Raw genomic sequence first — 27,999 nt, 5'->3', positions numbered from 1 at the left:
GTTGTTTAGTCCAGGACGCCAGGTTTTATTTTAATTAGTCTTTATTTATGAATATTATTTAAGATTAGTTATGATTACAACGGCCGCTGTGCTTTAAGTATATTTTGATTAATACAAATATTTGCGCTCGTAATTTGCATGTGGCTGAGTGAGACTTTGGCACCAAATTAAATGGCGTCGATCGTTGAGGCTGTGTTCTCTCCTCTCTTTTTTCGACGGCCGCTTCTAGTCTCTCTCTCTCTGTTACTTCCTCTGTTATCTATACAGACTCTGTTGCTCTCTATGTATGTATATACGTACAAAGTATCGAAAATAGAGTATGGTAAAGTAGAGTGAAGGTCATTCTAGTATGTAAATTGTATATAGTGTATGTAGGTAGTTGTACAAGCATAAAGAGATAATCAAATGCTTTGTTCCGTCAAGTTTGTTCATGCACTTGAAAATGCTTTTCAGACTTCAGCCGGACGCTCAGGTATATAAATATTCGGTAAATATAGGTAGAATATATATAAATATGTGCGTATGCGGTATATGTTGGTGTAAGTATGTGTGTGGGCCAAGAAGAAGTTCTTGGCTAGCAAAGGCGTTTAGTAAGGCACAAGCATTTGAGCCACTGAGATTACTTGGTGGTCACTACTCTTCCCCATATTCGAGTAGATTATTTGAGGTCCATTTAGGATTGCTTCCTGCTGCCTTTCCTAGTACAGTATTATGGCGGCCTGATGCTTGTCCGCGATCGCGGCTCTCCCGGCATCTGGCATAACGGAGAATCGTTATGTTGAGCAGCACCACAATGGTGGAAATCACGACCAAGTAGAAGCTATAGCCCAGAGAAGCCAGCCCAGTGCTATACCAGTGTCGCTGCTGGTGCTCGGTGAGAAGCACGTTGTGTATGAGATAGTGGTAGAACTGCACTAGCCATGCAACAAAGGCCACAACCTGCGCTCCCGCGGCTGATATATTGGCAGTTAAAGGCAGAACCATAGTGCTGCCTCTTTTGGCTGCCGAGGCAGACTTTAGGACGGCAGCAATGGCAGCCACGGCACAGGCTAAGAGGCCAAAGCCAGTGCCCAAAGTCGTAAGAAGCCAAAGCCAAAAGCTTGTGTCGCCGTTCTCATCATCACTATCAACTGGATAGGTGAGTACTCCAAATCCGAGGTTTAGGTGCTGGTTTCCATAGAAAAGTCAAAATTAACATCGCCCTTAGCTTCTGATGAAGTGGGTCTGCGTGGGTTGGCTCGTACCCAGTGGTTTCTGGTCATGCTAACAAGTAGCAGGCATTGGCCAGGCTACTACCAAAAAATGTGGAAAAGACTAACGCACGTGTGCGCATGCTCATTTTGAGAAAACTTTTGATTACCGGGGGCAAGAGCAAGGTTTTCACCATTTAGAAATCTTCAACACGAAAGACTTCAACCTTTCCGATTGACGGGCCGAACATAAGCTTAGTCAGACTCTGTGTTGAATTTTCCTCGATTTATTTTGAGAAATTAATATCTGTGTTATTTTTTTTTCTTACTTGTGAAAATACGGGAACATCTTTATGACTGATGAACCGAATTCATCGGCTTGGGGATGATGATTTCTTGAGCAGAAGGACTGTTGAATGCAGTGAAACGTGCTGTCAAATGCATAAGACTGTGCAAATGGTCCGACACGGTCAGCACAACATCTTCAGATACTTCCTGTATACACTATAATACATACATATATCATTAAGAATCATCCAAAATATACAAGATTACAAAAATCTGGAAAGCCTTTAATTTTAAAGTTGCTCAAAAGCAAGTGATGATTCGATTACAGACTTTTTCTTTTATTCTGAGTTGTATGATTATTTATGATAATAAATAAAATTAAATTCAAATAAAGTGTACGAATACATTAGGCGCTGAGACACGTACGTTTTTACATTGGGCCGGAATCTCAAAAATTTCTACTTAGTGATTAGAAGTTTCGGAATTTCGTAAAATAAAAATTTGTAAAGAGTTGTTTAAAATTTCAAAGCTTAAGAAATGGTTGAACCTTTGGTAGTTCTTGTCAATATATCATTTAATATATCACAATGTCGTTATTCGCATTCTAAAAATATTAATAAATCTTCTCTGTACAAAATAATGGAATTGTATATTTGAGCTTTCAGTTCAATCATATGTCTATCCAGATATGTAAATACCAGTGCAATGCGTTTTTGCTTATTGGTTTCTACTTTCAGGGTTTTACTGACTATTATTGGTGTACGTACAGAGGGAAACACCTCCTCATATCATTTCCACTTTACATCTTGCCTTACGAGTAGATGTTGACGAAGATGTTTGCATCGGGTGGAGGCAGGGCAGCATCATCAGCATTATGAAACGAAATACATATGTGATGTGGTGTGAGTGTCCTCCATTGCCCAGCCCCGTTCGACCTTGTTCTCCTCCACTTCCCCCTCCACGTCGTTGGCTGGGTCGTTGCCATGACTATGTTCCGACTGTAACTGCCTCCCGCTGTTCTCTTCCTCTATGTTTGGGGGTCTAACTATTTATTTTTATGACTTAATGTAGATACGGTTTTGTCTGACACTGTGTGCGTGTGTGTGCCCTAAATGCTGCCATCCAAATATGTGAAAATTGCTCATTTCAACTGTCCGCAAAGCAGTATCGAGAGGGTGGCCGGGAGGACGGGGCAAATATGTGTGTAGGCAAATTGCCTGTCAAAAATTTGTAGACAATTTCTTTTTTTTTTTTTTTTTGCTTTGTCTGTTATTATTGCTTTTTTGTGTATTTCTGTTCTGATGTTTATCAGAAATGTTTGACGCAATTTTAGTAATAAAACCTGAGTATGTGTTTATTTTCAGAATGTGTACAAACAGTGTTGGGCACCAGAACTAGAAGGAGTGCTATCCATTTAACAAGAATTTAAAAGATATGAATTCCAGCAAAATATAATAATTTTTAAAGTTGACCCGAAGTGGTCCGCAGAAAGTACTTATGTAGATATAATCATATATCAATGGTTTTTTATTGCATATTTCTAGGCAGTGCAGCTAACTGATAAACATGTGATATGAAATTATTATCCGAATATACTGACGCAATATTATTCTAGACTTTACCAAACATTAAATCGAATTAACTGCACTCATGTCTTCATCAAAAGTTTACAAATAAAAATTCTATAGTTTTCGAAACACATTGTTCAATAACGAGCATTGAAACTCTCAAAGGGGACCCCTCTTGAAAATTATAATTTATATTTTCAGCCCCATTTGCACACAAACAGGAATCCATTGTGCAGAAATGCGTATATTCCCCACTCAAATCAATTTTGAAGCAAAACTTTTCCTTCAACTTTTCAGTATGGTGATATAGTGGTACGAGTACAAATACGGAAAATGATTTTTCCTAAATTTTGTCGACTTTTGGGGCATTAGAGAACCTAATGAGTTCAAGGCGAAAGTCAAATCAATTAGTTGGCAAATGATGATGAATGAATGGACTGCCACTGAAGAGAATATTCTCCTTAAACTTTATATTTTAAAGAGCAGGAAGGAACTTTTGTCGGAATATGAATATAAAGAGGTCCCCAAAGGGAAGGAGCTGAAGAGCACCACCCGCCCGCACGCCTTGTTGCTGTTTTCGTGCCTATCACGCCTCTTGTGTTGCTGGCATTTTCTATTTTCCCCACTTTCTTCCACCCATCTCTTCCTTTTCCTTTTATACCATGCAGCCGGATAATCTTGGGCAGTTTTATGGTCTGGCAAAAGAGTATATTGGCTATGTGAATGAGAAGGGGAGAGATATTTGAATGAATTTTTCAAAAGGATGAGTTACAAGTTAAATTTTAAATTTTTCGAAAGTTTTACTCCAATTATGCAACGAATCTGGACGAAAATGTTGGTATTACAAGGTCTCTTTATCCATTTTGTAACCGCTTACGTCCCTTCTGTTCCCATAAAAGAGCATTTCACTTTGTCCTATGCCCCCATGAGCTTTGTCCATCTATTTTCTTCTTGTTTTATCCCTGGGCTGCTTTGTATGCAGCGCCTGCTATCAGTTGTTGGATTTTCAATAGCCGAGTGCACTTTTGTGCCTCAACGAGCCCAAAAGTAACACTCGAGAGCGCGGGTCTCGAGGTACTATCAACAAGAGCAACAACAGCAGCAGCACCAGCAGCCCCAGAAGGAAAAGCGAAAAGGAAAAACATATTCAAAATGCCAGCGCGCTGGGGGAATTGCATAAAATTCTGGGAACTTGCTTAGAGAGGCGGCTTTAAAAGGGAGCCCTTGATGATGGAGGAGCTGGAGCTGGTCCCCGTTTGGGTTTAGCCCTCTCTCAAAGGCTGGATGTAATTTGCTGTTTGAACAACTTGTCGCTGGTGACATTTTGGCAGAGCCTCAACTTGGGTGACGATGGGGTGGTGCCGGGTTGTAGGACGTACGGAGGTCGTAGGTGGGGTACCGCCTAACTAACTTCCTGAACATGGCTGATGACTTGTACGAGTCCTGTGCCCTGTCCCTCACACACTTCACCTCCTGAACATCCATGCTGCTGACTGCTCTTCAATCTTTTGTCTTGAAAACTCGTGTGCGGACCACGTTGTCATTGACATACTCCGCCGAATGACAACAGACTCTGTTGCAGCTATAGCTATAGCTACAGCTACAGCTCCAGCTCCAGCTCCAGCGACAGCTCCTGCTTCAGCAACGGCTACTGTTGATGTTTGAGTTGCAGGCGGCAACTATAGCAACTGACATTGGATGTGGCTAAGGGCCTCGGCTCAGCCATGGCCTGTGACCGGGATTCGGCACAAAGCTGCAGCTAGCAAAATGTTGGGCAAAGCCAAGGCACAGTTATAGATATGTACATCACGGTTGGGTTGGGTTGGCTCGGCTTCGGTTTCGGTTTTTGAGTTTGCTTTTCTTTTCTTCTGCTGTTCTGCCTGCTCTGTTTTGCCTGCTTTGGCTTTTCGACTTTTTTTGAAGCCTGCGTATCAATCGGACAACGTGCCACTTGTTAACGCACAATGGACTTCTTTTCACAACGTTGATTGATATGCCTTTTCAGGGGGTTAGTATGGGGACGGTTGGGAACTGAAATTTCCTTGTGGTTTTCCGACTACCAGTCGAGTTTGTAGAGGCTTTTGCGAAGAGGTGGGACTCTAGATTATCTAAAAGCATTACTCTTCTTTAAAGGTATGGCTAGAAATCACTTTTATAAAATCAAGTAAAGAAACTCCTTAGATGGAGGATAATATGTGGAAAATGTACCAAGACTAGGACATTATCTGCACTTCATATCACAAAGACTGTCGACTTCGTTTGGTTTTTAGTGGACGAGAAACAGGGTAATCCTTTCGGAGTTCAGAGTTTTTCGTATGATCTGCATTCGTATGATGACATTTTAATGATGTGGTGTTATAATAGGCTATAGGTTTCTACTTGTTAATTCTTCTCTGATAATTTTCCAAAGAAGTAATCTTGAACTATTCAAGTGATGTTTTGATACTATGATCTATACATTTATATTGTGAATCCACGCATTATAGTGGAGTTTTTCTAAAAGCTGCTTAAGGGAATCTGAGACTGAGTTTTCTGACAATGGAACAATCATACATAATCTGAAAGGCTTTGTTCCGTATCCTAACGATTTCACCAAACCTTGGGTGAGCATAATGAGATCGCTTAGTCTGCTCTCATATCCCATTACAAGCCACCCATCACCCCAGCCGTCCACCCTCCAGCGACCTTCAAGCTCTTGTACGAGTACTCGACAACTTTTTATACCTATTCCCATTTTCACCGGGTGGCACCTTTTTAGAGTATGTTTGGAAAATATTGACAGAGCTATTATGTAGCGTGTACAAATTAATAGCAATGACAAGGTAAACACTCAAACCCTCGCTTACTCACACTCACAGCGGTTGAATACTTTCCCACACACTCACACCCACACCCACGCACACTCACACAGACGCACACTCTATCCGTGTGGGGAAGAGATGTCTTTCAGGTGCGAGCTTTCTCTTTTAGTAAATCTCTTAAATGCTGTTTGCATGTTTGTACGTGTCTTTGTTGGCAAATTAACACACACACATACACATACACACATTCATTGGGGGCATACGTGAGCCTACACAAACATATACACAGCCAGGGCAAACAAAAAGCATAGCCTACCTATGCGGGTGGCGTATTTATTTACGCCTTTGAGTGGTTTACGCCCAGCTGCCTTCCAGCTATCTATCCCCCTCACAGCCCCAGTCACAGTCCCAGTCGCAGCCCCTTTCCTTTTTCTCTTCCACATGTCACTCGCCAGTTTTCATGCTTTTTTATACGCGCACATATACACATACATACATATTTGTTTTTACTTTACACTTTTACAAACAGTTTTTTAAACAACTTTGGCGGAGTGCGATCTGAATGGAATGGGTAAACATTTACGAGTACGAGTATGAGTGAAATTGCAGCCGCGGCTCGAGGTTCCTTTGAGTAATTGGTTCAGGGCTTTGGTTATGGGTTCCATTGATACATTCCCTACTTTAAGCTTACAATCTTTTTTCAAATATTTTTCAAAGCGTGCTTCAGTGTAAGCCTTGATTTAATCCGTGAATTCAGACCTGATTCGATTTCCATGAAGATTTGAGTTCACTTTGGGAAATACCTTTTCCGCCTAAGAACTTTTATTTGTAGTTCACTCCGTTTTTTGCTGAAAAATAATTATTATGTTATTCCTTTATTCTAACCAAAAATACCTTTAAAACTTGAAAAATATTTTTATTGCTTGAGTTTTGAAATATAATTTATAATGGTCACTGTCCCTGATGTTCCCTGAATTAAATGTTTCTCCCCCCACCAAACAACTCATATCCACTGAATATCCACATCCAAATACCAGGTGGCACATGCTTCTGATGCTCCAGCCCTGCGACGAAGCATGGAATATGGTATCCTTTCTATTCAGCCGGCTTCTGCTTCCTTCATTCATTTGCCAGCTGAACTTTTTGCTAATTAGTCTCTTCCTTAAAGCAGCTTCCAAGGACTTTAAGCTTTGGCATCAGTTTTTCCCTGGCATATCATAATCTTTAATAAACTCTGCCACCTGTCAAGCGTCAGCTAATTAAGCGCGCGGAGAAAACAAAAAATGGTCGGTCAGTGGGTCGATTGGGTCTTTTGGGGGATTTGGTGCGGCGAGCCATGGTGCGGGCTCGTTAATGATGTTGCCACCAGACAGCCACCGTCTCAGGCTCTAATTAATTAGCCAAGTTTGTTTTTGGTTTTTTGTATTTTGTGTTATATGTATTTTTTCAGCGAAAGTTTATTTAAAGCAACTTGATGCTTAATGAGCTGATGAGGATAGTGGAAAAGTGGGTCACTCTCGGCTGCAGTCGCTACTCCGTTGCTATTGCAGATAGAAATCCCAGCTAAACTTCATTCTCCTTCCAGTGTGGATTTTAGTTGAGAATGTTTTCTCCGTAGCCAACCCGCCAGCTGGCCATCAATAAACATAAATGGAAATGTTACACGAGTGCTTGGGCTTGCCTTCAAATTGGATGTTGTTTCCAACCATCCAGGGTAGAATCAATAAACAACGTGGCAGTTTATGCATATTTTTCCAAATATTATTATGCAATATAAATAGGTCTACTCGTACATTGGGTGGGATGTGCGCACAGTTCTGGCCAAAACTTTCGGCGAGAAGTACAGAGCCCAAATTATTGTAAAATAAACAAAATCAGACAACAGTCAAGTTTTCGCACAGACTGTGCTGCCGCTGCTTGCCGCATCCTGTTGCCTGTTTTTCAGACCACCCGCACATCCGCCCATCCGCCCATCCGCCGCACCTGCTACCGCAACAGCAGCACCAACACAACACCTTGGCCAAAGTTTTTTGTTTGCCTGCAGATTTTCCGAGCACCGAGTTTTGTTTGCTTGTCAATGCAGGACGCCAGAAAAGAAAACAACCAGCAAAATGTGCTCTCCCTGCGACTGTACTTGATAATGCTCACTGAGATTGCATAATGAAATCAAATTGGAAAATAATTTGCATTTTATAAAATAAAGTTTTTGTGTTTTGCTGGGAATGGCCACAAAAAGGATTTCGAAAGGTGTACTATGGGCAGCCGTTTGTTTTTCGGCAATTGTTTTTTCGAACTCTGAGAATTTTTTGTTACTCTTTATTTCCTTGGAAAATTCAAATTTTCTGCAGAAAATATTGTAGGTTGTTGAAAGACAATAGTTTACCTCTGCCAGTGACACCGGGGAGTACTCTCTGTTGTAGGCGAGCGCCCTCTCACCAGGCTAGTAACTGAAATGGAGAGACAGGGACCTAAAACTTAATTAACTAATCAACTCATCTGAGTTTTTCTCGCACATGTGTAAGCCTTTTTGGGAAAGTTTTCAAAGCGATCTAAATATTTACGAAACTTTCGAACAGCCATTTCATTCCGTACACTCTTCTCTTCTGCCAACTTTATAAATTAATTGCTGCTTTTCAGGCTAACAAATTTCAATGTTATAAGCCAAAGTTTATGCATTTAATAGACGACTATTGAAATATCGGAAGAAAGTGCAGTGAGGGGTGAAAGTTTGTAAAGAATTCAGGTTAACATTTGGGGTCTGGCAGGGATTTTTGGTCTGGCCTTCTATACAACTTGTGATTGGCATTTTTATTACAATTAATTTATGGGCCTGCACGCTTGAATGCGAACATGAATATAAATGTCACAAATGGCGAACGAATTCATCAATCAATATTCAATTGATTTAATGAAATTATTCTGTTTGATTTTTGCCATTTTGTTTTTGCCCCGTTCATAGTTTACAGTTCACAGTTCACAGTTCAATTGTGCGCTCTGACCTCAATTGCATTCGAATACTCGAGCATGGAATACATGGAAGGCGTAAAGCAAGGATGGGTAAAGTTTCCTTTTAATTGCTTTTTACATAATTCACGCTCATTTATCCCATAACTGACTGACAAATTACAAGACCCTAAAGAGACAATGAGCGGTGCCTGGCGAAAGCATGCCAATTTGGTGGAGAGATGTGTCGAGAGATGCCACTTAAACCTGACACAAACAAAACAAGCACAAAACAGGCAGATGGGTATGGGGATGGGGTTGCATGTCCTTTCACATGAACAGCTCATAAAAATGCGATGCGAGCTGACAACACTTTTGTGTTTATGTATGAGTGAAGGTCCTGAAACCATTCTGTAAGAGTACTCGTGCATCCCCCATCCCCCATTCCCCATGCCCCGTCCCCGCATCACCCATCACCTGGCTTAGGTTTCATGCCTGCAGCAGTGCCACAGTTCTTCCTACCAACACGCAATCCTGTCATGCTCTCAGTCAGCACTCATTCAAAATGAGAGTTATATGATATACGACGAATGTACGAACTTGTCTGCGAGAAGAGTGTCCTTTTCTGCCATTTGCCTGCTGTTTTGCTGGGGATGTGTTAATTACAGAAAAATTGCGAGAACCTGTATTATTTACATTGTTATCAAGATTGAGCCTGAGATTCTCATTGTGTGGCCCTTGTTGCGTGTCTCTCATATAATTGCATCCACGAGGAGGTGTGTTTGTCTCTCTCTCTCTCTCTCTCTCTCTCTTTCTTTCTCTTTGGGTTTGTGCTATAGTTAGGGGAATGTCCGACTGTTGTCTCAGGGTTAGCTTCTGTTGTAAGTGAATACCCCACGTGGATTCTGAGGGATTTGCTGAGGGGGAGGGGGAGATTTTATGTATGCCTCATGATGATAGAAGACATGTTTATGTTTTTGGAGCTTATTTCGGGTAAAGATAAAATATGCAAGTATATTTTAAATTCTAAGCTGGTATGGTATAAGCTGAGTTCTTCAACTAATAATTACAACATAAAAGTAACTTACATGGAATACTATACTGGTTTGCAGTGAATCCGTTTTGTTTAGCCTTTGAATGATCCGCTGGAAAAAAGAATAGATTTAAACTGCTGGAATGCGTCTATATCTCTTGGGACATTACTTATTGTGAATGTACAATGTTCTTCACTTCTCCATGTGATCAGCATGTATCAGAGTTTTCTATCATCCGTTTTGGCCCTTCGGCATTCTTCTCTGGAATTCCACTTTAATTGTCTTTTGCCATTCGGCTGAGGCTTGTCTCCTTCTGTGCGTGTATCTGTGCGAGTATCTGTTTTTGTGGCATTGTTCCTACGATTCTTGTTCTTGGTCCTTGGTCCTAGGTCGCTCGTGCTGTTGTTATTGCATTCCTTTGCTTTGGTTTTTCGTAGCGCGTAAATAAATTTCATATCATGACATTTATTACTGACCCTTAAGCTCCCCGCCGACCCCCAATCACAATCCGTATTCCAAAGCCCACGAGCCCAATACATGTGGGCTTGGAGATTACCAACAGTTTTCCCCAGCTCCAGCTACAGCTACAGCTCCAGCTCCAGCATCAGCCCCAGCCACATCCCCGGTTCAGCCTCCACGGATTCCCAATGGCTTTTTCCACAGCCGCAGCGGTTACAATTTTCATTTAAGATTTGCTTTCCTTTTTTTAGTTGGTGTTTTTCCCAGGGTTTCTCTGTGCCCCACTCACATACACATACATTTTGATTTATTTTAGCACTCAATGGGTGGGGTGGGGTAGTGTATAGGTATGGTGTGATATGGCTTGGTGTGGGGCAAGGACAGTGGGGCCGAGGGCGAACAATGACGAGAAATGCAAAACAAATGCAAAGGAAATGAACGGGGCCTGAAATGAATGCAAAATGAAAGGCGAGCGTGTGGAGATGGAAATGTAGATGGAGATGAAGAAGATTAAATGTAAGTGGAAGACGGCACACAGAAACAATTGTAGTTAATTTACGCGTAGAGAGAAATGCATAACAAATTAATGAGAGGTCCACAATGAAGGAACACAACTCCTGTGGCTGTCCGCTGTCCGTGCCCCGGGACAGGACCTGGACCTTGGATCCGTGAGCTTCTCTTTTAAAGTTTACTTGACTGTGAAATAAGCGGACAACGGAGGATCCTCGGAATGAATGAACGAATGAATGGGGAAAAAAACGCATTGTCTTTGTCTTTTGCATAATTTATTTATATTTTCATTTTCATGGAGCGTAATTCGCGTAGTTAAGAAGAAAGAAAGGGAGGCGCAGCAGAAGCAGATGCCTACATTTCCGCCTCAGCAAATAATTACAAGCTTAATAACAAATTTAATATTGCCGAAGCAGAGACCCAGGCCGAAGTCCGAGTCCGAGCCCGAGACGGAGCCATTTTATTTATTTCTTACCCTTTGCTCAGCCTTTATCTGCTCCTCCGCTTTGCTGTGTGTTGTGTGTGTTCCTTCTCAACTGTTGATATTCTCATACGCTTTTTGCGTTTTAATGAGACGCCCTCCCTCCAGTGGCCGATGGGTCCTCTGTTTGCGCCCCAATAACAATGAGCATGTCCCTCCTGTGACCCTTTTATTGCCGTCCATTCGGTTACAGTCTTTGCCATTAAAGCACGCAAAGGCACACACACTCGCGTACACGTACTCGGCTCTTATTTACACTTGTCAGCCCCGGCAGCCACCCCCTGGAACACGCTGTTTGTCGCTCTTTAAGTTGTCTGAAGAGCTGTTGGCCTTGCAATTAGTTAAGGGAGCATGTCAGGACTTCTTCTATTTGTTTCGCTTGTTGCAGCGCAATTTTGAAGCAATGTTGCGCTCTGGGCCACTTCAGAATTACTAAACACACAGAGCACTTGAAGATGTTCCCTGATGCTCTGACTAATTGCCAAGCAAGTCAAGTTCTTGGCCAGCAGGACAAAGGCAAGATTTGAGTGGCATTCTGACTGAAGATCCTCAGCGAGACATGAATAAAGTATAACATTCAAACTGAATTTATGAACTGATGTAAGTAAACTATAAGAAACTTCTGTAGCCTTCACTCTACAGACTGTAAGTATTCCTACCACGATGTCTGCGAGGCTTTTTATTTGGCATATCTAATACAATAAGTAGGCATGTGAATAGAGGAGAAGAACGAAACGGTTGCAACTGAGACAAGAGCGCCTGTACGTTATCGACACTCACAGAGAAAATGGTAGACAACGCCAGTAAGCACATCGAGCACATCGTTTCTTCGGCTCACATTCGATTAAGAACCAAATGACATCGCTGGGAGAATCAGAAATAGAGAGAGAGAATATATCACTAGTATTCATGCATCAACTAGTATCTCATGTATTTAAGTCAATTCTTTAAGATAGCCATTGTGTTCTTAACAAATCAGCACAGCTTTGAGTTATACTTTCTTACTGTCAGTTTTATATAACATTAAGCTCGTAGAATACATATTTTTAATATTATCAGTAAAATTCTCCATAAAAATCCTAAGAATGGGTAAGATATGTACTTAGTTCCTCGCAATCACTTTAATCGGTTATTAAAAATAGCTTCAGAAGAAGATACAACTAAACTGATGTTGGACCCACCGCTCTTTGTGCCGTGCGACTTGGATACATTTCGAGACCCGAATAAGAAGCGCGTTTTTAGCGAGGCCTGCGAGGAGACGGATAAGCTTAGTGCCCAGGATGAGATCAGTGTATCGAGTATTATATCGGCTCTGCTGCGGCCCATCGAGCCCTCCGATGACCAGTATCGGGTGTGCGACTGGGGCATCAATCCCAAGCAGTTTCTGCCCGTGAAGCAAGCCGTCATTTTTAAAGAGCAGCTGTATATCTCCAAGCTGAGGAACACCAACTGCAAGCTCAACGAGAATCTAAAGATTTTCTTCGAGCGCGAACTGAAACAGATTGGGAGATTCTGCCTGAACGTGGAGGAGGCCTACGATGGCTACGTGGTCTTCAGCAGCAGCAAGATGAAGAAGGGCAAGGGCATCGTCGAGTGTGGCCATCAGCTGAAGGGGAAGTACGACGAAAAGTTTCTGCTGATCTGCGAGAAGCGCATGGAGTTCGACCGCGTCGATCATGCCAAGATTGAGAAGACCCTGGAGCTAAGAAACCATGCGGATCTTCTTCTCACAGCGATTCGGGCGACGAAGATCAACGAGGAAACCCAGAAGTTCAAGGCCCGCATCGACATCAAGGATCGTGATCATGTGTTTGTGCTCGACGGAGGCATCATGCTCCTCATGCGGCACTTGGTGTGCAACAATTTTGTGGGCGACTTTGAGTACTACACCATGAACCTCTACGGCCGAGTGCTGCGCTGCAATCTGGTGGTGCACAAAGAGCGCAAGGTGGTACGCATCTTCTACCGCACCTACAAGAACACCGTGCATATTGTGACCCAGCAGTGCTTCAACGATGAACTGCAGGATGTGGCCGAGACGTTCATGACCCCCGAAGGCCGCATTGCCCTGCACTACTGGCGCGGCTACAACTATTTGCTGCACGCCGCTTGCATCCCGCCGAAGCGCAAGGAGATGATTCTGCCCAAACTAGAGCTGATGTGGCGTCAGAACACCCAGCTGGCCAGGAAATTCAGAGAACTGAAGGCCCTAAACTATGAAAATGCCATAAATTACCTGGAAGGTCACTCCGAGCTGGCCGACTTCATGCAGGACTATGTGCTGAATCTCTTACGCTATAAGCCCAGCAACGTCCTTGAGTTTTCCATCATGTTCTTCCAAAACATGGCCGCTAATTCCTAGTTAAATCAAAACGCTTAATTATGCTTTAAATTGTCAGTCTTGAGTCAGAGAAGTTCTGGAATAAACATCAATCGTTTAGACTATAAAATATTTCAACACTGCCTCTACGGAGAAGAAGCTTCCAATAGATCTTATGATATTTCCTATAATATCTTCTAATATCTTTTATCGCAACTATTTTTAATTACCCTCTCGGAGGGTACTAAACAACAATACTAAAAGATACAAAGCAACAAAATATTTACATAGTATAACACTATCGGGACCTGCCACGTTTTGCTGTGGTGCACATTGTGGTCGCACGGATTAGAAATGAGGATAACTCAATTGATTGCTTCGTTGATTAACAATAATATCTCGAGGTTTGGAGCTGATCTCCAATTATAAAAATTTCGTCTTCGCTGAGCCGTTCTCAACTGATGAAATCCCATATATTTTTCAGTCCTTTTTATTATTATGTCGGACCTTCTTAGTGAGAGTGGGTAAATAGATACGACTCGCTCAGAAAGGGGCAGAAGAGAGAGCGCGTTGAGCGTTGAGGGATACCTTGGTGAAAAATCTAGTTTTTGTCTTTAACGTATATTAGGCGAAGAGGTGGATTTTACCTTGCATGCGTGGAATTTTCTGGGCATGCCCTCTTTTTCACCCCAATATATAAGAAATGTGTAGTTACTGTGTAGTTGCCATGTAATAAATTGGAGTCGCCCACACAGTAGCCCCGCTGAGGAATGCACTGTCTGGCGTGTTGCAATGGAAACAGATCCGAATTCTAATAGACACCCGACATATATATATAGATTTAGTATACCAAATTCTGAGCAAATGATTTCAGAAAAATACCTACATGTGTATGTATAACAGTGGATACGGTATATTCGAGGCTTTTGACAAAGACAAAAAAACAATCTAGTAACCGTTGCCATACCCGAAAGGCAGATTGAATGTTTATGTCCTTTAAACAAGTGAAACGAAATTTTCAGTCAGAATCTATTTCACGAACAAAGCAAAAGCGAAGCGGAGAAAAAATTAGTTTAAAATAAATATTCTTGTTACTTTTTGTGGTCTTGTGAGTAAGTTAATTGAGGATGAGTTGTGAGGAAAAGAAGACGCCGCACCAGGGAGACGGGGATTGCCAAGCCAAGGTCAAGGACCTAAATCCTCCGGCAACATGTCCGGCTCCATTGATCTGTCCACTGCCGCCGGATCCTCCCTCATTTCGACTGAAGAAGGCTCCGAACCCGGCTATGGTGGCTTTAGCACCGTACCCTGAAGAGGCTGCCCAGCAGAACATCCATCTGACAGTGGTGGGTCCGGCCCAGGAGCACCAGAAGCTTCAGGCGGATCTCCAAGCCGGAGTAGATCACCAGCAGAAGCAGCTGGCCGACATGCGAGCAGATCAGTACAATCAATCGCAGAAACCCATCTTTACGGAAGAAGTTCAGTTTGCCGTGAGTATCGAAAGTTCTCTAAAGTTTTTCCGTTTCCCGTTTAATAATCTCTTCGGTGCAGCGTGCTATGGACCCGAATAGGGACAACCTTCAGAATCCGCCATGCTATTTGCCGCAGGCGGGCGACGATCTGCCACACAAGGATCAGCTGATGCCAATGGGTCCGATCGGGCCCTGGGCTTCTGGCAAGGTCGATTGGAGTCCTATGGCAGGCCTGACGGGAACACGTCCAGTAGTGGATCGTTACTCGATCACTCGCTTCAGTCCTAACGAGTGGAGAACAAGGAACCATCAAACGATTCAATTGATCAACGGAGTGCTGGACAAGGCGGATAAGTAATGACTATCTAGTACCCTGATCAGAATGCACACGTTAATCACTTCCTCCCGCAGAAATCGCTTTAGTGCCGCTACAGAGTTCCAGCGACTGTCGGCCTTGGTCACGAAAACCCAGGCGGAAACTACCGACAAGCTGAAGCTGCGATCCCAGTTGATTGGTAAATGGAAGAACACTCTGGAGAATGCCATTAAAGCGATGGCCGACGAAATATCCACAATGGAAGTGGAACGCATAAAGCTGCGCAAGTCCCTCGTGATACTCGGCGTTCCGGAGTCAATTGCCAAGGAGTGCATTGAGAAACGAGCCTCTCGTCCCGACACGGAACTGGTGAGGGATCAGACCGAGGAAGAGCTTGTCAACGAACTGGCTCTGATTGCCGAAATACGGCGCCTGCTGAAGAAGACCCTCGAGGACTTTGAGGCTCAGCAGGTTGAGAATCGCACGGCCAGGCAGCGGTTGGAGTACGACTGGAGTGATAAGAAGGAGGCTTACGAAATCGATACCCTCAACCAGGGCCTCAACAACAACTCGCGAACGATTATGTTTCGGCCCGGAGCTGTGCGTCAGCCCCCAGAGCAGGCATCAGAGAAGTACTGGGAGCATTTCAGCATGGAGACACTCGAGGACTGTGAGAAGTGCCGCCAGAAGTCGGTGGCCCTGCGCGCAACCCTCAACTCGATCCTGATGAACGCCGCCCGGGACATTCGCACCCAGGCCGATATAGTAGAGAAGGCTCTTACGGCGCGCATCAATTGCACCCAGGAGGCAGTGCAGCGTTTCGAGAACGATCTTCGCAACATCCTGCAGACCCTCGCCGACACCGAGACCCGCATCCTCACCATTCGCCGTCGCGTTCGCAGCTTCGATTCCGCCATGAAGGTGGCCCAGACGCGAATGGACAACCGCAGCTATCGCCCCAATGTCGAGAACTGTCGAGACGTGGCCCAACAGGACCTCATCGACGAGGTGCACACCATTCAGAGCAGCGTCTCCGCGATGCTCCACGAACTGGACGAGGCCGAGCGGGTCAAGAGTGATCTGGTGTCAGCACGCGCCGTCCTCGAGCGGGAGATAATGCTCAAGCGCCGCACCCTGTTTACGGATCGGGAGCGCTGTATGCTGCTTCGCTCACACTACCCATCGGCGAATGCCCTGAGCGGCTCGGCAACGTTCTAGATAATAGTTCTCCTGGAATGGATCAAAATTGTTGAGTTATATTTTATATGGTTCTTTGACGTAGCAGTATATGTGATGCACGTTTAAATAAATTGTAAATGCATTTTTTGAACAGCTCGCAAAAGAGATTGTTAGTTAAAGCTAGGGTTATCTTCCGTCACTCCCCTACACACTTAAACTAATTCTAGCCTTTTGTCTTTAATTCGTTCGGTAGTGGGTGCCACATATAGAAAGCATGTACAGAATATTGTAATATTATTACTGTCCTTAGCGTTCTTAATGCTCTTTTGTTGATTCAAATGGGGAAAGTTTTTATCAGGCTTCTGTTTGGCCTTCTACGACTATGCGGACTTCCGCATTAGCCCGAAAGCTCTTAAGTTGTTTTTAATAAATGCAATAAAATGCCATTAGAGGACAATCAGACACGTTTGGAAATCCATATAACTGAAAGAAATATGTTGCCAACTTCCCATTCGGCCCTTTCGCTCCCTAGCTCCCTCTCACACGTGTTGGCTTCAGTATTTACCGAAACACGTTCAACAGCTAGAACAACACGTACTCAATTTAGAGATACACTAGCTGGGAGAGAGGGTGGGCTGTGGCAATGGTGGGGGGGTGATATTGATTTGGAGGTAGTTGAACATTTGTTAATGTTTGCCTTCCTCGGAGTAACAAATATTGGGACAGTCCCCCGGCTATTGGCCTCTTTCAGTATTTGGAAAACACATGAAGCACGGTATGGATAGGATGTTGTGTCCTGCGTCCGCTCTGAAGCCAATAAATTACCCATCGTACTGTACGACCAGTGTGTAGGAATTCCACACTGAAATGGAAAACTTTATGACTCGTTGAAATTATTTTCACTTCTGAATTTCAGTTTTAATATTTGTCCACTATTTCCACAGCGGGAGGGCCAAAGGTCATTGTTGTCCGTACACGGCCACTCCAAAATTCATTGTCACCCGCAAAAATAGCCGAAAAAGAATTCCAAGGGAACTATGTAACATGTCTCCTTTCTGTCTTGCAATGGTTGTGCTTTGTCCTGATTCTGGCTCTGGTTCTGTCTCTGGTCTCTTCGTCCCTATTCGTGCGAAGCATTCGTCGGCCAGGATTTATTGCCTCTGAACGTGTTGTTTTTCATATTGTGCATCGCTTGGCGGAAAGCAAAGGGTTGACGGGGTAAAACGCTGGGCGGAAATTTTTCCTGATGGATTCCCAAAAAGTTTGCATGGTTTCCTTGTGCTCCATTTTTTGGGCAAGGTCAAGGATTGGATTGAGCTGACAGGTGGATGAGGGATTGGCTGAGAATTTTTCTTGCTGTGGCCCGTAAAAATGCTGGGTAAATGCTACAAATGGTTGAGCAACCAGAGCTCTTTACGGGATGTGTCAAAGTCTACTTTCAAGATAACTATTTCGAAAAATACTTTTTGAAAATCTGCATGAAGATTAAAGAAAGAGAATCATCTAATAGGAAGTTTAAAGTTTGAATATGCTTTAAGAAGAATTGCCTGGAATTCAAAAAGTTGTTCATTCGAGTCTATCTAATCCTTATCTCTTTGGGCCCTTAAATTGTATTCACTTACATTCAGCAAAAGTTTTGAGCTTATAGCGAATCCAGTTGGATAAACTCCTATAAACCATTCGAGCATACTGGAATGTGCTTTCAAACCGCCGAGTAATTGGAGAATAAGGTTCCAAAACGACAGGAGACCCCAGCTATCGGCAGCATCGAAAAGCAGTTTCGTAAATTTGTACTCTACTTTGTATCTCATCTCCCACTCTTCAGCTCTGCATATGCATGTATGCATGTATGCACATCGTTTTTCTTATGTTTTGTTGTGTGCTGTGCTGTTAATATTTTGTGATGCCGGTAAAAATCACAGCGTGATTTTTTTGGCTCCGATGCCGCGTGCAAAAATTGGCGACCGTTGCCGCATGCCTGTTACCATCCTGCACGCCACCCCTTAACCACAGCAGTATTGCCTGTTTTTGCGTTGGCACCATGCGGCGGCTAAGAAAAAATCTGTTGCATACTTTTGTGGTGGAAGCGCAAACATTTTTATACTTCCCGCTGCGATGAGTAAAAAATGGTCTTTATAGAAGGTGTGTATGTGTGTGAGAGACCTTTATTCTATGACTTGTTTAAAGTACGATCCGTAGGCTACTTGAGGCAAACTTTTGGGAAACTATTCGCAGTTGGAGATGTAAAGTTTAATGCCTGGCTGGCGGAGGGGTTGGTGATGGGGACGGGATGCCGCCACACCTTCGACCCTGGGAGGCAATAATTTAACTTCAACGCAGCAAGACATGCAATTTAATTTTAACAAAACCTGACATTATCACACCAGCCAACAACAGGCTCCATACAGCTCCAGCTCACACACACACAGACACAAATACAGAGGGCTGAGAAGGGAGTGAGCGAGTCGGAGGCAGGAACACTGAGCGGTAGCTGCAACACAAAGTTAGTAACATAATAAGTAGCAATTTTCGGTTTCCGCTTTCCGGGCCAAGCGGCAGCAGCGTCAGTGGCTGCAACCTACCATAAAAATACATAAAATTGCGCCAGCTAAAAGAAAAAGAGGAAAACTCTTTCGCAGAGGCGGGCAAAGGCAAAGCGAGAAATGCCAGCCACTGGCATCAGCCTGGGGCTGAGGATGGAATTGGGATTGGGATCGTGAACGGGAACGGGAACGGACTGAGGGGCGTGTCTGGTTGCCAAGAAAGTAACTGCATGCAGAGTAAATTGGAATTTTATAGCTGCAACTGCTGGCTGGAGCTGGCAAAGGTGCAACCAGCTGCTGGCACGGCCCGGCTTGGTGTCTGCAGCCCATGCTGCTGAAAGTGAGACGCTGACTTGTGCTTTGGGTTCCAGAAAACAATTTCAGCCGAATAATTTCCAGTCATTTCCCGCGAAAATAGATATACATTTAAAAGGTTGATTCCAAATCATGTCACAAATGGTTTTCGAAGTTAAAACTTCTTCAATTTGTTTTATTCTATCTTGCGGGTTAATTATTAAGAAAATAATAAATAACTCCGAATTTTTCTTTCTTTGTTGCTTAAAAAGATGCTCCTCGTATAATTGGCCGTTTTATCTTCGCACATTTTGTATACCTTTTATTTGCATCGAAATGTTGGCGATATCGCTTCATGGAACACCAACGTTGCCCTATTCAAACAAATGAAGATGCTGCCTGCTGCAATGGCAGTTAAATTAGTTAGAGGCCACCTTCCGCCGTCATGCCAAAGTCACTCAAAGCGGCGACATCAGCGACAACGAGCACGATGATGATGAGGAGGAGTCGAAGCATGAGCTGGGGATGGGGATGGGGATGGGGATGGGGATGTGGCGAGAGTAGGACAACAAAGGCTGCCGCTCGGTCTCGGTGGCCGGGGCTCGTTAGCATTTTACAACACTGGCATCGGTTGCAGCACGTAGCACGTAGCACGGCACTGGAACTGGCACCGGCACCGGCACCGGCACCGGCATTCGCCGCTCCTAAGATGATTTGTGAACAGTTGCAACTTTTTGTTGCCGCCTCCGGCAGCCATTTTTGATATTATTTCTGAGCTGCCTCTGCACTTCCGTTTCCGCTTCGGCCTGCGCCGTCGACTTGCAGGACTGCATGTAAATGGAGTTTTTTCCTGATCGCTTATCAGATGGAGAGGGAAAGAGCTGCTGGTGTACGCGTGTGCGAGGCATATAATTGAAGTTAATGTGGTTGACTGTTGATTTTATCTCTGCTGTTGACTTGTTGACTTTGCGGGTTAACTGTTGCAATGTTTATGACTTCATTATGCTAATAAAAGATATCACTTTTACTGCGAGAGTACTGCCACTAGTACGACGATGTTTTTGTGCATGCGAGTGCGAGGAGAACCCCGGTTTTCTGTTTTAGTTTTTGCACACATCCCGGGCTCTCGTGCAGCAAATGAATACAAAGTGAGTGGCAGAGAGACAGCTTGGTGAACAAAAAGTTTTCTCGCTATCTGTTTGTATCTTTACGAAAGATTTCCCAATATACTCGTACCTAACTGAGGCGATAATAAGCTTATTCGAATTTGAATGAGTTTTGAGCCATTACTGTTAGACCCAACAATTGAAAAACGATTAAAACTCGAGAAAAAGCCGCTGAGAATCATAAAACTAAACTTAGTTTTGAATATTTAAGTCATTAGTGCCGAGAATGAAAAATTAAAATGGAATGCATTTTTATAAATATATATTAAATAATTATTTAAATTAATATTTTTCCTACAAATCTAAATTTTAAATTTTAAATTTTAAATTGCTGAAATATGGGAAGTATTTACAAGGCTTTTAAATAAATTTATATTTAAATCACTGAACTCAATTTATTTTACTTAAATATGTTTAAATTTAAGTAATTCCCATTGTAACTCTCATTATTATGTTCTCACATTTGAAGGAGTTGGATTAGTGGAAGAGTAAAACTGAATAAATTAAATCTCATAGAAAGTGGACTGGTGAAATAAGTGGACAAAATTGTTAAATAATTTGTGCCAATACATATTTATAAAGAAGTATTGCTGCTTTATTGTTATACGATATATAGATTAAAGCAAACTAATGGAAAATAATCTATGAACTAATTCCCAGATAACTAAACATTTCAGTTTGAATGAAACAACTTGGGGTATGAACCGTGGTATGGTGCAGATAACTTAGAGCTAAATCTTTACTCCCACTCGTGCGGCCATTTTTCGATGTTTCACATATGACAGCCTCAGTGCCACAAAAAAAACATTTGATGCATTTCACAGCCCTGACCAACACTTCCTCTCCATGCGCCGCACCTGAGTTCGCTCCCCTCGACTCCGCCTCCTGCAAACAAGCCGATTAGCATACGTTTAGCCCACTAGCCGGCACAAGCCACCAAACTCCCGGGCAACCACAACTCCGCGCAAAACCCATTTCCAGCACAGCACCGGAGAGCGGGGAAATCAGTAGATCGTGTCAAAAGCATCAACCGAGGCCGAGGCGCAGTGCACCGCAAGCTTCAAACCAAACCAAAATTCGCTGCTCTGTGTCCGGCCTGTGTACTGGGGCTTGCAGGCCCGGAACGGACTGGTCTGGTCCTGGTGCTGGGTCTGGGCCTGGGCCTGGTCAGCGCTAATGCGGCGTGAATATGCAAGGTACGATGGACGGAGTGATGTCAGGGGCCAGGCAGCCACGGCCACGTTATCATCATCAATGCACGATTTTTTGGGCCGCTGTCAGGCGCAAATGTTTGTCGAGCTTCAGCTCTCTCTTCCCCTACACCCTGCCGCACTGGGATTCCCTGTTGTACTAATGTGCGGTTTGGCGGTCGTCGGGAGATTAGCCCACACCCTGCACGGGGCCGCTGCTCGCTCCCTACAGACCCTACCGCCCTTCTTTTCGTGTTGACGTTACCTGAAAAATCAAAATTCCAACACGCGCGGATTGTCTGGCATTTTATTACCAGGAATGTTGACGCTCAACCTGCAGAAATGATTGAATGACATGCCCAAAGAAGGGTGGAGAACGAGACGAAGGCGCTGACACGTTTTACACACTTCAAAAATGCAAAGAAACGGGAGTATCGTTGGCCATGGAGCCGAACAAAGATGTTCTCTTTGAGTTCCCTTGTGTGTTTTTTGTCGGGGAACAAAAATACCACTAGACATGAGGGTATAGAATAGTTGGGAGTATTGGGAAACATGCCATATAAATGCAAGGCATATTTTCGACAGAAAGAGCACTCGGTGATCCGACATTTTCAAACACAGTCATTTGGCTAGGAATTCACTTTGATTAGGAGTCCAGATGGGTCTTGCTTGAAAAGGCGAAAAACGTACGTAAGGAGAGAAAAGAAAAGATTAAGTCATGTTAAATTAAAAATGTCTTGATGCTATAAAGCACCATAGCTTTTAACATGAAAAGATTCACACAAATTGCTTTTTCTTCCTTTCATTTTGTTACTTTTCCCTTTACTTTTGAGCGTTTTAAATTACCAAATAAGAAGGTCCGGCTAAGTATAGTTTAGATTGCATTAGAACAAAATGGTTTGAGATATCGCTACTAAATTACACAAACCTATTCAACTTTACTTTAATGTTAATATTATTTAGAAGCGGTATCACAACCAGCCGAAACCGGCCTAAGTGTACCGGGCTCCGAGCGACCTTGGCAGCTCCCTCTAACCAACCTAACCTAATGTTATTTAATATTTTTAAATGTGCCTGTTTTTGCCTTTTTCATTAAAAAACTGATCTGATATTTTCTAATTGATTCGTACTTTGATATAAATTTGGATTTATGATTCTGCATATTTCTTGTGGCTATATTATTTTATAACCTTATATTAGGCAGACCTAAGAGCTAGAGCATCCTATAGCAGCCATAGACATACCCTGAACCTTCCCATTCCCTCCTCCACTTTTCACCTTTCTCTCTCTCTCTTTATCTCATTGCAAAGTGTATAAAAAAAGAAGCCTTAAAAGTTAAAACTCTGACTCAGTTGTCGCTCGACTTTTGAGCTGCCAGAAAAAACTTTTTCGTCTCACGCACCCTCAAACATCCCACCCACGTCGCATCCAGCACATTCTTTGTTTGCGCATTTGAATCTGTAAGTGTGTATGAGGGTTTGTGTGTTTGCGTTTTCCCATGTATGTGTGAGCCGCCATTGAGCTGTTTGTCTTTTAATTGTTTGCACTTAAGTCGTTTGTTTGTTTGTTTGTTCGGCTGCGTTTGTCTGCCTCGCAGGTTATGACTTTTGTGAGAAAAGTCGTTAGGAGAGCGCTCTTCCAAATTACAGCCACAAAGTATGAAACGATGTTTTTGGTGGTGTGACTCTGCGTTAAAGGCGTGGAATGTCCATAGGATGATATGTCGGAATTTTGAAAGGGTGTGGTAGAAGTAACTATTTGCCTGCCAGAAGTTAAGAAGGTGGATAAAACTTATGAAGCTGAGGAACTGTCTAGTCATAGACAGGAACACAGGTATCCAATGGAAACCAATTAGTAATTATAGCTTTCATCTTCCGTATCAAGGTAAGAGGAAAACATAGCAATTAAAATACTTAAGCAACTGTCCAAAAAATCTACAAAAGACATAAATATTTATATTCAATGAAAAACGTATATTCCGTAAACTCAGTTTCGAAGCTATCACATTCTTGGCACTTAAATAGTAGGTAATGATTCTTTTTAAAGCTGCTACAATCCATAAAACATTTAATAAAAATGTAAATACCATCGATTCTCAAGAGTTTTAATCCAATGGAAGCCCTTCATCAAATGGATGCGCTTAGCAGCCAAACGCCTTTGACCAAAAAAAGCTAAAGCCAAGTTTCGTAACCAAGTCAGACACACAGAGAGAAACACCCACTGGCACACAGATACATAGATAGAACACAGAACACAGAACACACCTGCAATCAAATGCAATGCCAATTGACTTATCTGTGCGGTCATTCCATCAGCGTTTGCTCTCCCTCTGACTGAATGCTCGGCAAACTTCTCCTGTCCATCAGATCCGGCAATAACAAAATGTTTGCCCTGACAAACAGCAGCAGCAAAAGAGGCAACAGCAGCTGGGAGAGAGGACAGGCTGGCAGGCCGAACGAATGCAATCTGAATCCTTAACCTTAACGCTTGGGTAAATTGATACACACATCAAAGTTGCGTTGCAACAGCCTCAAATCTTTTCGTAAATCAAGCAAAATGCAAATTTTCCCAAAAGCAGAGGACCCCAGAACGGAGCGCCCCAACGTTGGAACGATCCGATGAAAGAAGAAACCGCAAACTCACTGAAAACTGGGAAAAACAGAAAAGGAAATGCGAAAAGAAATGGTTGTCCAGCAGAGCACAGTTTGGCAGTTGAAAGTTTTTGGGGGTACCGAAATGGCTGCCAGGTAAACGGACGACGCCGGGTATGCCGCAAAGTATGCAGCCCCCCTCACCTGTCCCTCGAAAAAACCTTATTTATCACACGTACTCGTATTTCCCTGGCCCTCTGTCTCTATTTGGCCTCATAGTCCGCACCCTTCCATTACCAGATTTGGTTTTTGAAATCGCATACGAATGCTGGCCAATTGGATTTGGTTAGCATGAGATCCCTCTCTCTGTGGTTATCCAGGCTCGGGGTTACCTTCTCCCTCTCTCTGTGTTTGTCTCGTGTTTTCGCCATGGAAAGACATGCTCATGTTGCCAAACATTTTCGCACCTTACGCCAATGGTTTTGACCATTTTGACGCCTGCTTCCGCTGTCGCTGCCGATCAACTTTCTCTTTAGAACGTGTCAATCGGCTATTTGATTTGCGACCTCTGAACGGCAGCCGAAACGGCACAACGAAAGAGCACTTCCACTTGATTGAACTGAAGTTCTCCTTCCCAATGCAATTTTCACTGTCCTGAGCCCGTTTCCCATTCGAGTTTGCATAATGCAATTTCGGATGCAATTAAAACAAAATTTATAAATGCCCGACCAAGCCAGTGAGAGTCGTTGACTGAAACAACTGCGGGCCATTTTTGCCTCATTTAATTAAACAAGGAAGGGAGCATGTTTTATTTCAATTAGCTCTCCTCTCCCTCTCCCTCTCCGGGCAGAAGGAGCAGAGTCAGGCACTCGTACGTATGCCTCAAAGGGGAAATCGTCGTGCCCAAAGTGGAAGTTGCAGCACACACAAAAACCTGTGCAAAATAATTAAGTGCATGCAACAATTTCCCTGCCACGCCTAACTACTGCCAACACAATGGGGAGCTGTGGGTTGTCGGGGGGCCAGTGGCCCAATCGAGAGTGACAGGGTCAGAGTTGGGGGGATGTAAAATTGGGAGGATTGGTGGTGAGGGGGCGAGGCCATGATATTGAACCGGGGCTGGCTTCTGTCTGGGGCGCGAGTTGATGGGGAGAATGAGAGCACATTGCATGTAGGAAAATGGAAATCTGCATTTAATTTATTGATGCAACAGCGGGCACAGCGGCGGCAGCGAACGAATGGCAACTTTTGCTGAGGATTTCATTTCACTTCGTTCCTCCGTCCCAGTCCCAGTGCCAGTGCCAATGCCAGTGCCAGGCCCGGCCCGGCCCAGCGCCTAAGTGTATGCAGCGTAAAATTGTTAAATGCGCGCTTAATCTGCATATAGGCGTGGTCTCCGCTGCGCTTACCTCCTGCATGCCTTCATGTCGGGCACCGAAATTGTTTCATTTACCCATTAAAATGTACAGGCGAAAATGTTAAACACTTTATTGGTACCGGCATCGCGGCAGAGCCGGAGCCGGAGGCGGAGGCGGTGTGACAGGTCTACCTCCGATTGCTGCGGCTGTTTGCCACGTTAGCATATCTGTTTTTCATGTTCGCAATGCTAATCGGCCAGTGTCCGCCTGCCTGTCTCTCTCTGCTCCGTCCCTGTCCCTGTCTGTGTTCCCTTTGTGTGAATGGGCTTAGGAATGGGATGCGGGCGACTTTTTCAATCGTGTTTTTGTATGATAGACCCCTAGATAGTTGCCATGCGTGTTAAGAAAGACTTTGCTGTCCTTACTGTTTTCAGGAATTTAGTTTTAAGATATAGATAGACGTCACTCTACCTAAAATCTGTTTCCTCTACAAGGATTGGTGGGCGATAGAGAAATTACTAGCATTTATTGAAGAAGACACTACCTCGAACATTTATAAACTTTACGTCTAATAGGAGGATAACTAGTTGAAAATTCTTAATTATTTAACTGAATTATTAATGTAGGGAAGGACCTGTTACAACTCATGATCCGATGTGATCACCAAACGGTGTACAAAAATTGAAAAAGCTATAATTGTTTTAAGAAAAAACTGACTACAATGAGAACTATCTGCATCACCACAAATTTAAACTTAAACACCCTTAAGCTTGAAGTCAAAAGAGATTTTCGCTGAATGGAACACTTTTGCTGGTCCTTTCCAATAAAAAAATGATTTATAAATAACTTTAAATCCGTTCAAAAAATTGAAAATTTCCAAATATCCAAACGTATTGGATACGCTTGATATTAAACATTCATTGCTCAAAGAGCGTAATTGAAATGGACTTTTGAAGCATTTTTGCTTCATCTGCCCCTTTCCCAGTCCAAAATTTTCAGACCACCCTCTCTATCTGTCTTTCCACTAATGTATTCCCTGACGTCAGCCATTTACTATTTTTAGTTTCAAAATTTGAACTTTTTGGTGTCTTTTTGTTTATTTTTATTTCTGTTCAGCCGCATGCCACGTCGAAGTCCATTCTCTGCACCGTTCCCCGCGGCTGTTATTTTTGGAAAGCAGCCAAAGATCAGGCCGGGAGCCATATAGAGCCATACACATTTGTAAACTCAGCTCGGAACTGGCTGAAACCTCCTCTCCTCTCCGTTTCGCTGCGCTCCGAGTGGACTGGAGTGGAGTGGAGTCGCAACCTTTTTGATTAGATTACGCAACGTAAAACTGGTTTGCAAATTGAATAAATGACTTTTGCGTTGCCAATATAAAACGTGTTTGAAATTTTTGATTAGCCAAACACACGGAACGCGATGTTGGACCTTTCTGACGTACCAACGGAAAAAAATGTGAAATAGAAAACAAAACAACGACAGCGCAAAATGAACCGAAATGGCAAGGGCCCAGACATGGAGACTAAAATGTTGTAGGCCCACTCAGGACTCCGGTAGGTTCTCGTTCTCTTCCACATTTTAGAGAAGGGACTCCCTGAACCGAATGTAATTTGTCAATTTTGTTGGTCGCCAAAGGAGGAGGTGGTGGAGCAGGGGAGTACGGACAGTTTTGTGGTCTACGTGTCGTTCAGCCCAGAGATGGGGGAGTCAAGGAGGGCCCAATTAAAATTCATTAAACGTAAATTAACATTGAAGTCGGGCATTACAAATTAACTAGAGCCAACAATGAAATGACCTCTGAAACCTGGCGGAGGAGGACACCAATTGAGCAGGGATTTGGGATTAGGAAATCGGCCAAAATTTTTCTCATATCTCAGATTTGATGAAAAAATTTAATTTAAATGGGTTTTGAAAATTGAAAAACATATTTACATCCGGAAACAACGAAGTCGATGTGGTTTTACACTATACAGCAGTTTTTCCGTTGCATTGCATGGGAAAATCATTAAAAAATCTCCTCTGCAAAGCTTGAGCTATTTAATCGTCCTACGTTTTAGGTTCTAACGCTGCCAAGATTTTCCCAGTTTATTTTTCAAGTGGATATAATGCTGGACGTTCAAATCCAATTCATGCTTAATGAGCTATGTAATATTTGCATTTCGTTCTCACCCTTTAGCACTAATTTTGCTGGCCTGCTCAGAGCGCCAAGAACTGAGCGACATTTTATTTTTCTTGGCAGAGTGCCCCTCGAAGCAAGTCGTGCCATTGCTTCAACTTCAGCTTCAACTTCAGT

The 27,999-nt window shown here is 43.3% G+C and overlaps 2 protein-coding genes, 1 long non-coding RNA gene and 1 pseudogene across 3 annotated transcripts; 2 read left to right on the top strand and 2 right to left on the bottom strand.

The window, feature by feature from the left end:
• Positions 1–633: 633 nt before the first annotated feature.
• On the bottom strand, positions 634–1,444 carry LOC117183966 (uncharacterized; annotated as a pseudogene).
• A 10,776-nt stretch (positions 1,445–12,220) lies between these two features.
• Positions 12,221–13,726, top strand: LOC4816683 (uncharacterized). The gene is made up of 2 exons (XM_001356138.4): positions 12,221–12,363; positions 12,417–13,726. Exons 1-2 carry the CDS (start codon positions 12,360–12,362, stop codon positions 13,634–13,636), a joined length of 1,224 nt encoding a protein of 407 aa, XP_001356174.4. The 5' UTR covers positions 12,221–12,359; the 3' UTR covers positions 13,637–13,726.
• An 836-nt stretch (positions 13,727–14,562) lies between these two features.
• Tektin-A (Tektin A) lies at positions 14,563–16,712 on the top strand. The gene is made up of 3 exons (XM_001356139.4): positions 14,563–15,084; positions 15,146–15,420; positions 15,478–16,712. The coding sequence occupies exons 1-3, from the start codon at positions 14,722–14,724 to the stop codon at positions 16,598–16,600; spliced, it is 1,761 nt and encodes a 586-aa protein (XP_001356175.3). The 5' UTR covers positions 14,563–14,721; the 3' UTR covers positions 16,601–16,712.
• Positions 16,713–17,454: 742 nt separating this feature from the next.
• LOC117184084 (uncharacterized) lies at positions 17,455–18,746 on the bottom strand. The gene is made up of 2 exons (XR_004469285.1): positions 18,184–18,746; positions 17,455–18,108 (listed from the first exon to the last, which is right to left on the bottom strand). It is a non-coding gene; the product is annotated as an uncharacterized lncRNA (long non-coding RNA).
• Positions 18,747–27,999: the final 9,253 nt, after the last annotated feature.

Source organism: Drosophila pseudoobscura, chromosome 4, assembly GCF_009870125.1.
Source record: "Drosophila pseudoobscura strain MV-25-SWS-2005 chromosome 4, UCI_Dpse_MV25, whole genome shotgun sequence".
In the NCBI taxonomy this organism is placed as follows: domain Eukaryota; kingdom Metazoa; phylum Arthropoda; class Insecta; order Diptera; family Drosophilidae; genus Drosophila; species Drosophila pseudoobscura.
The sequence above is the reverse complement of the archived record's forward strand: the minus strand, read 5'-3'. Positions and strand labels throughout refer to the sequence as shown.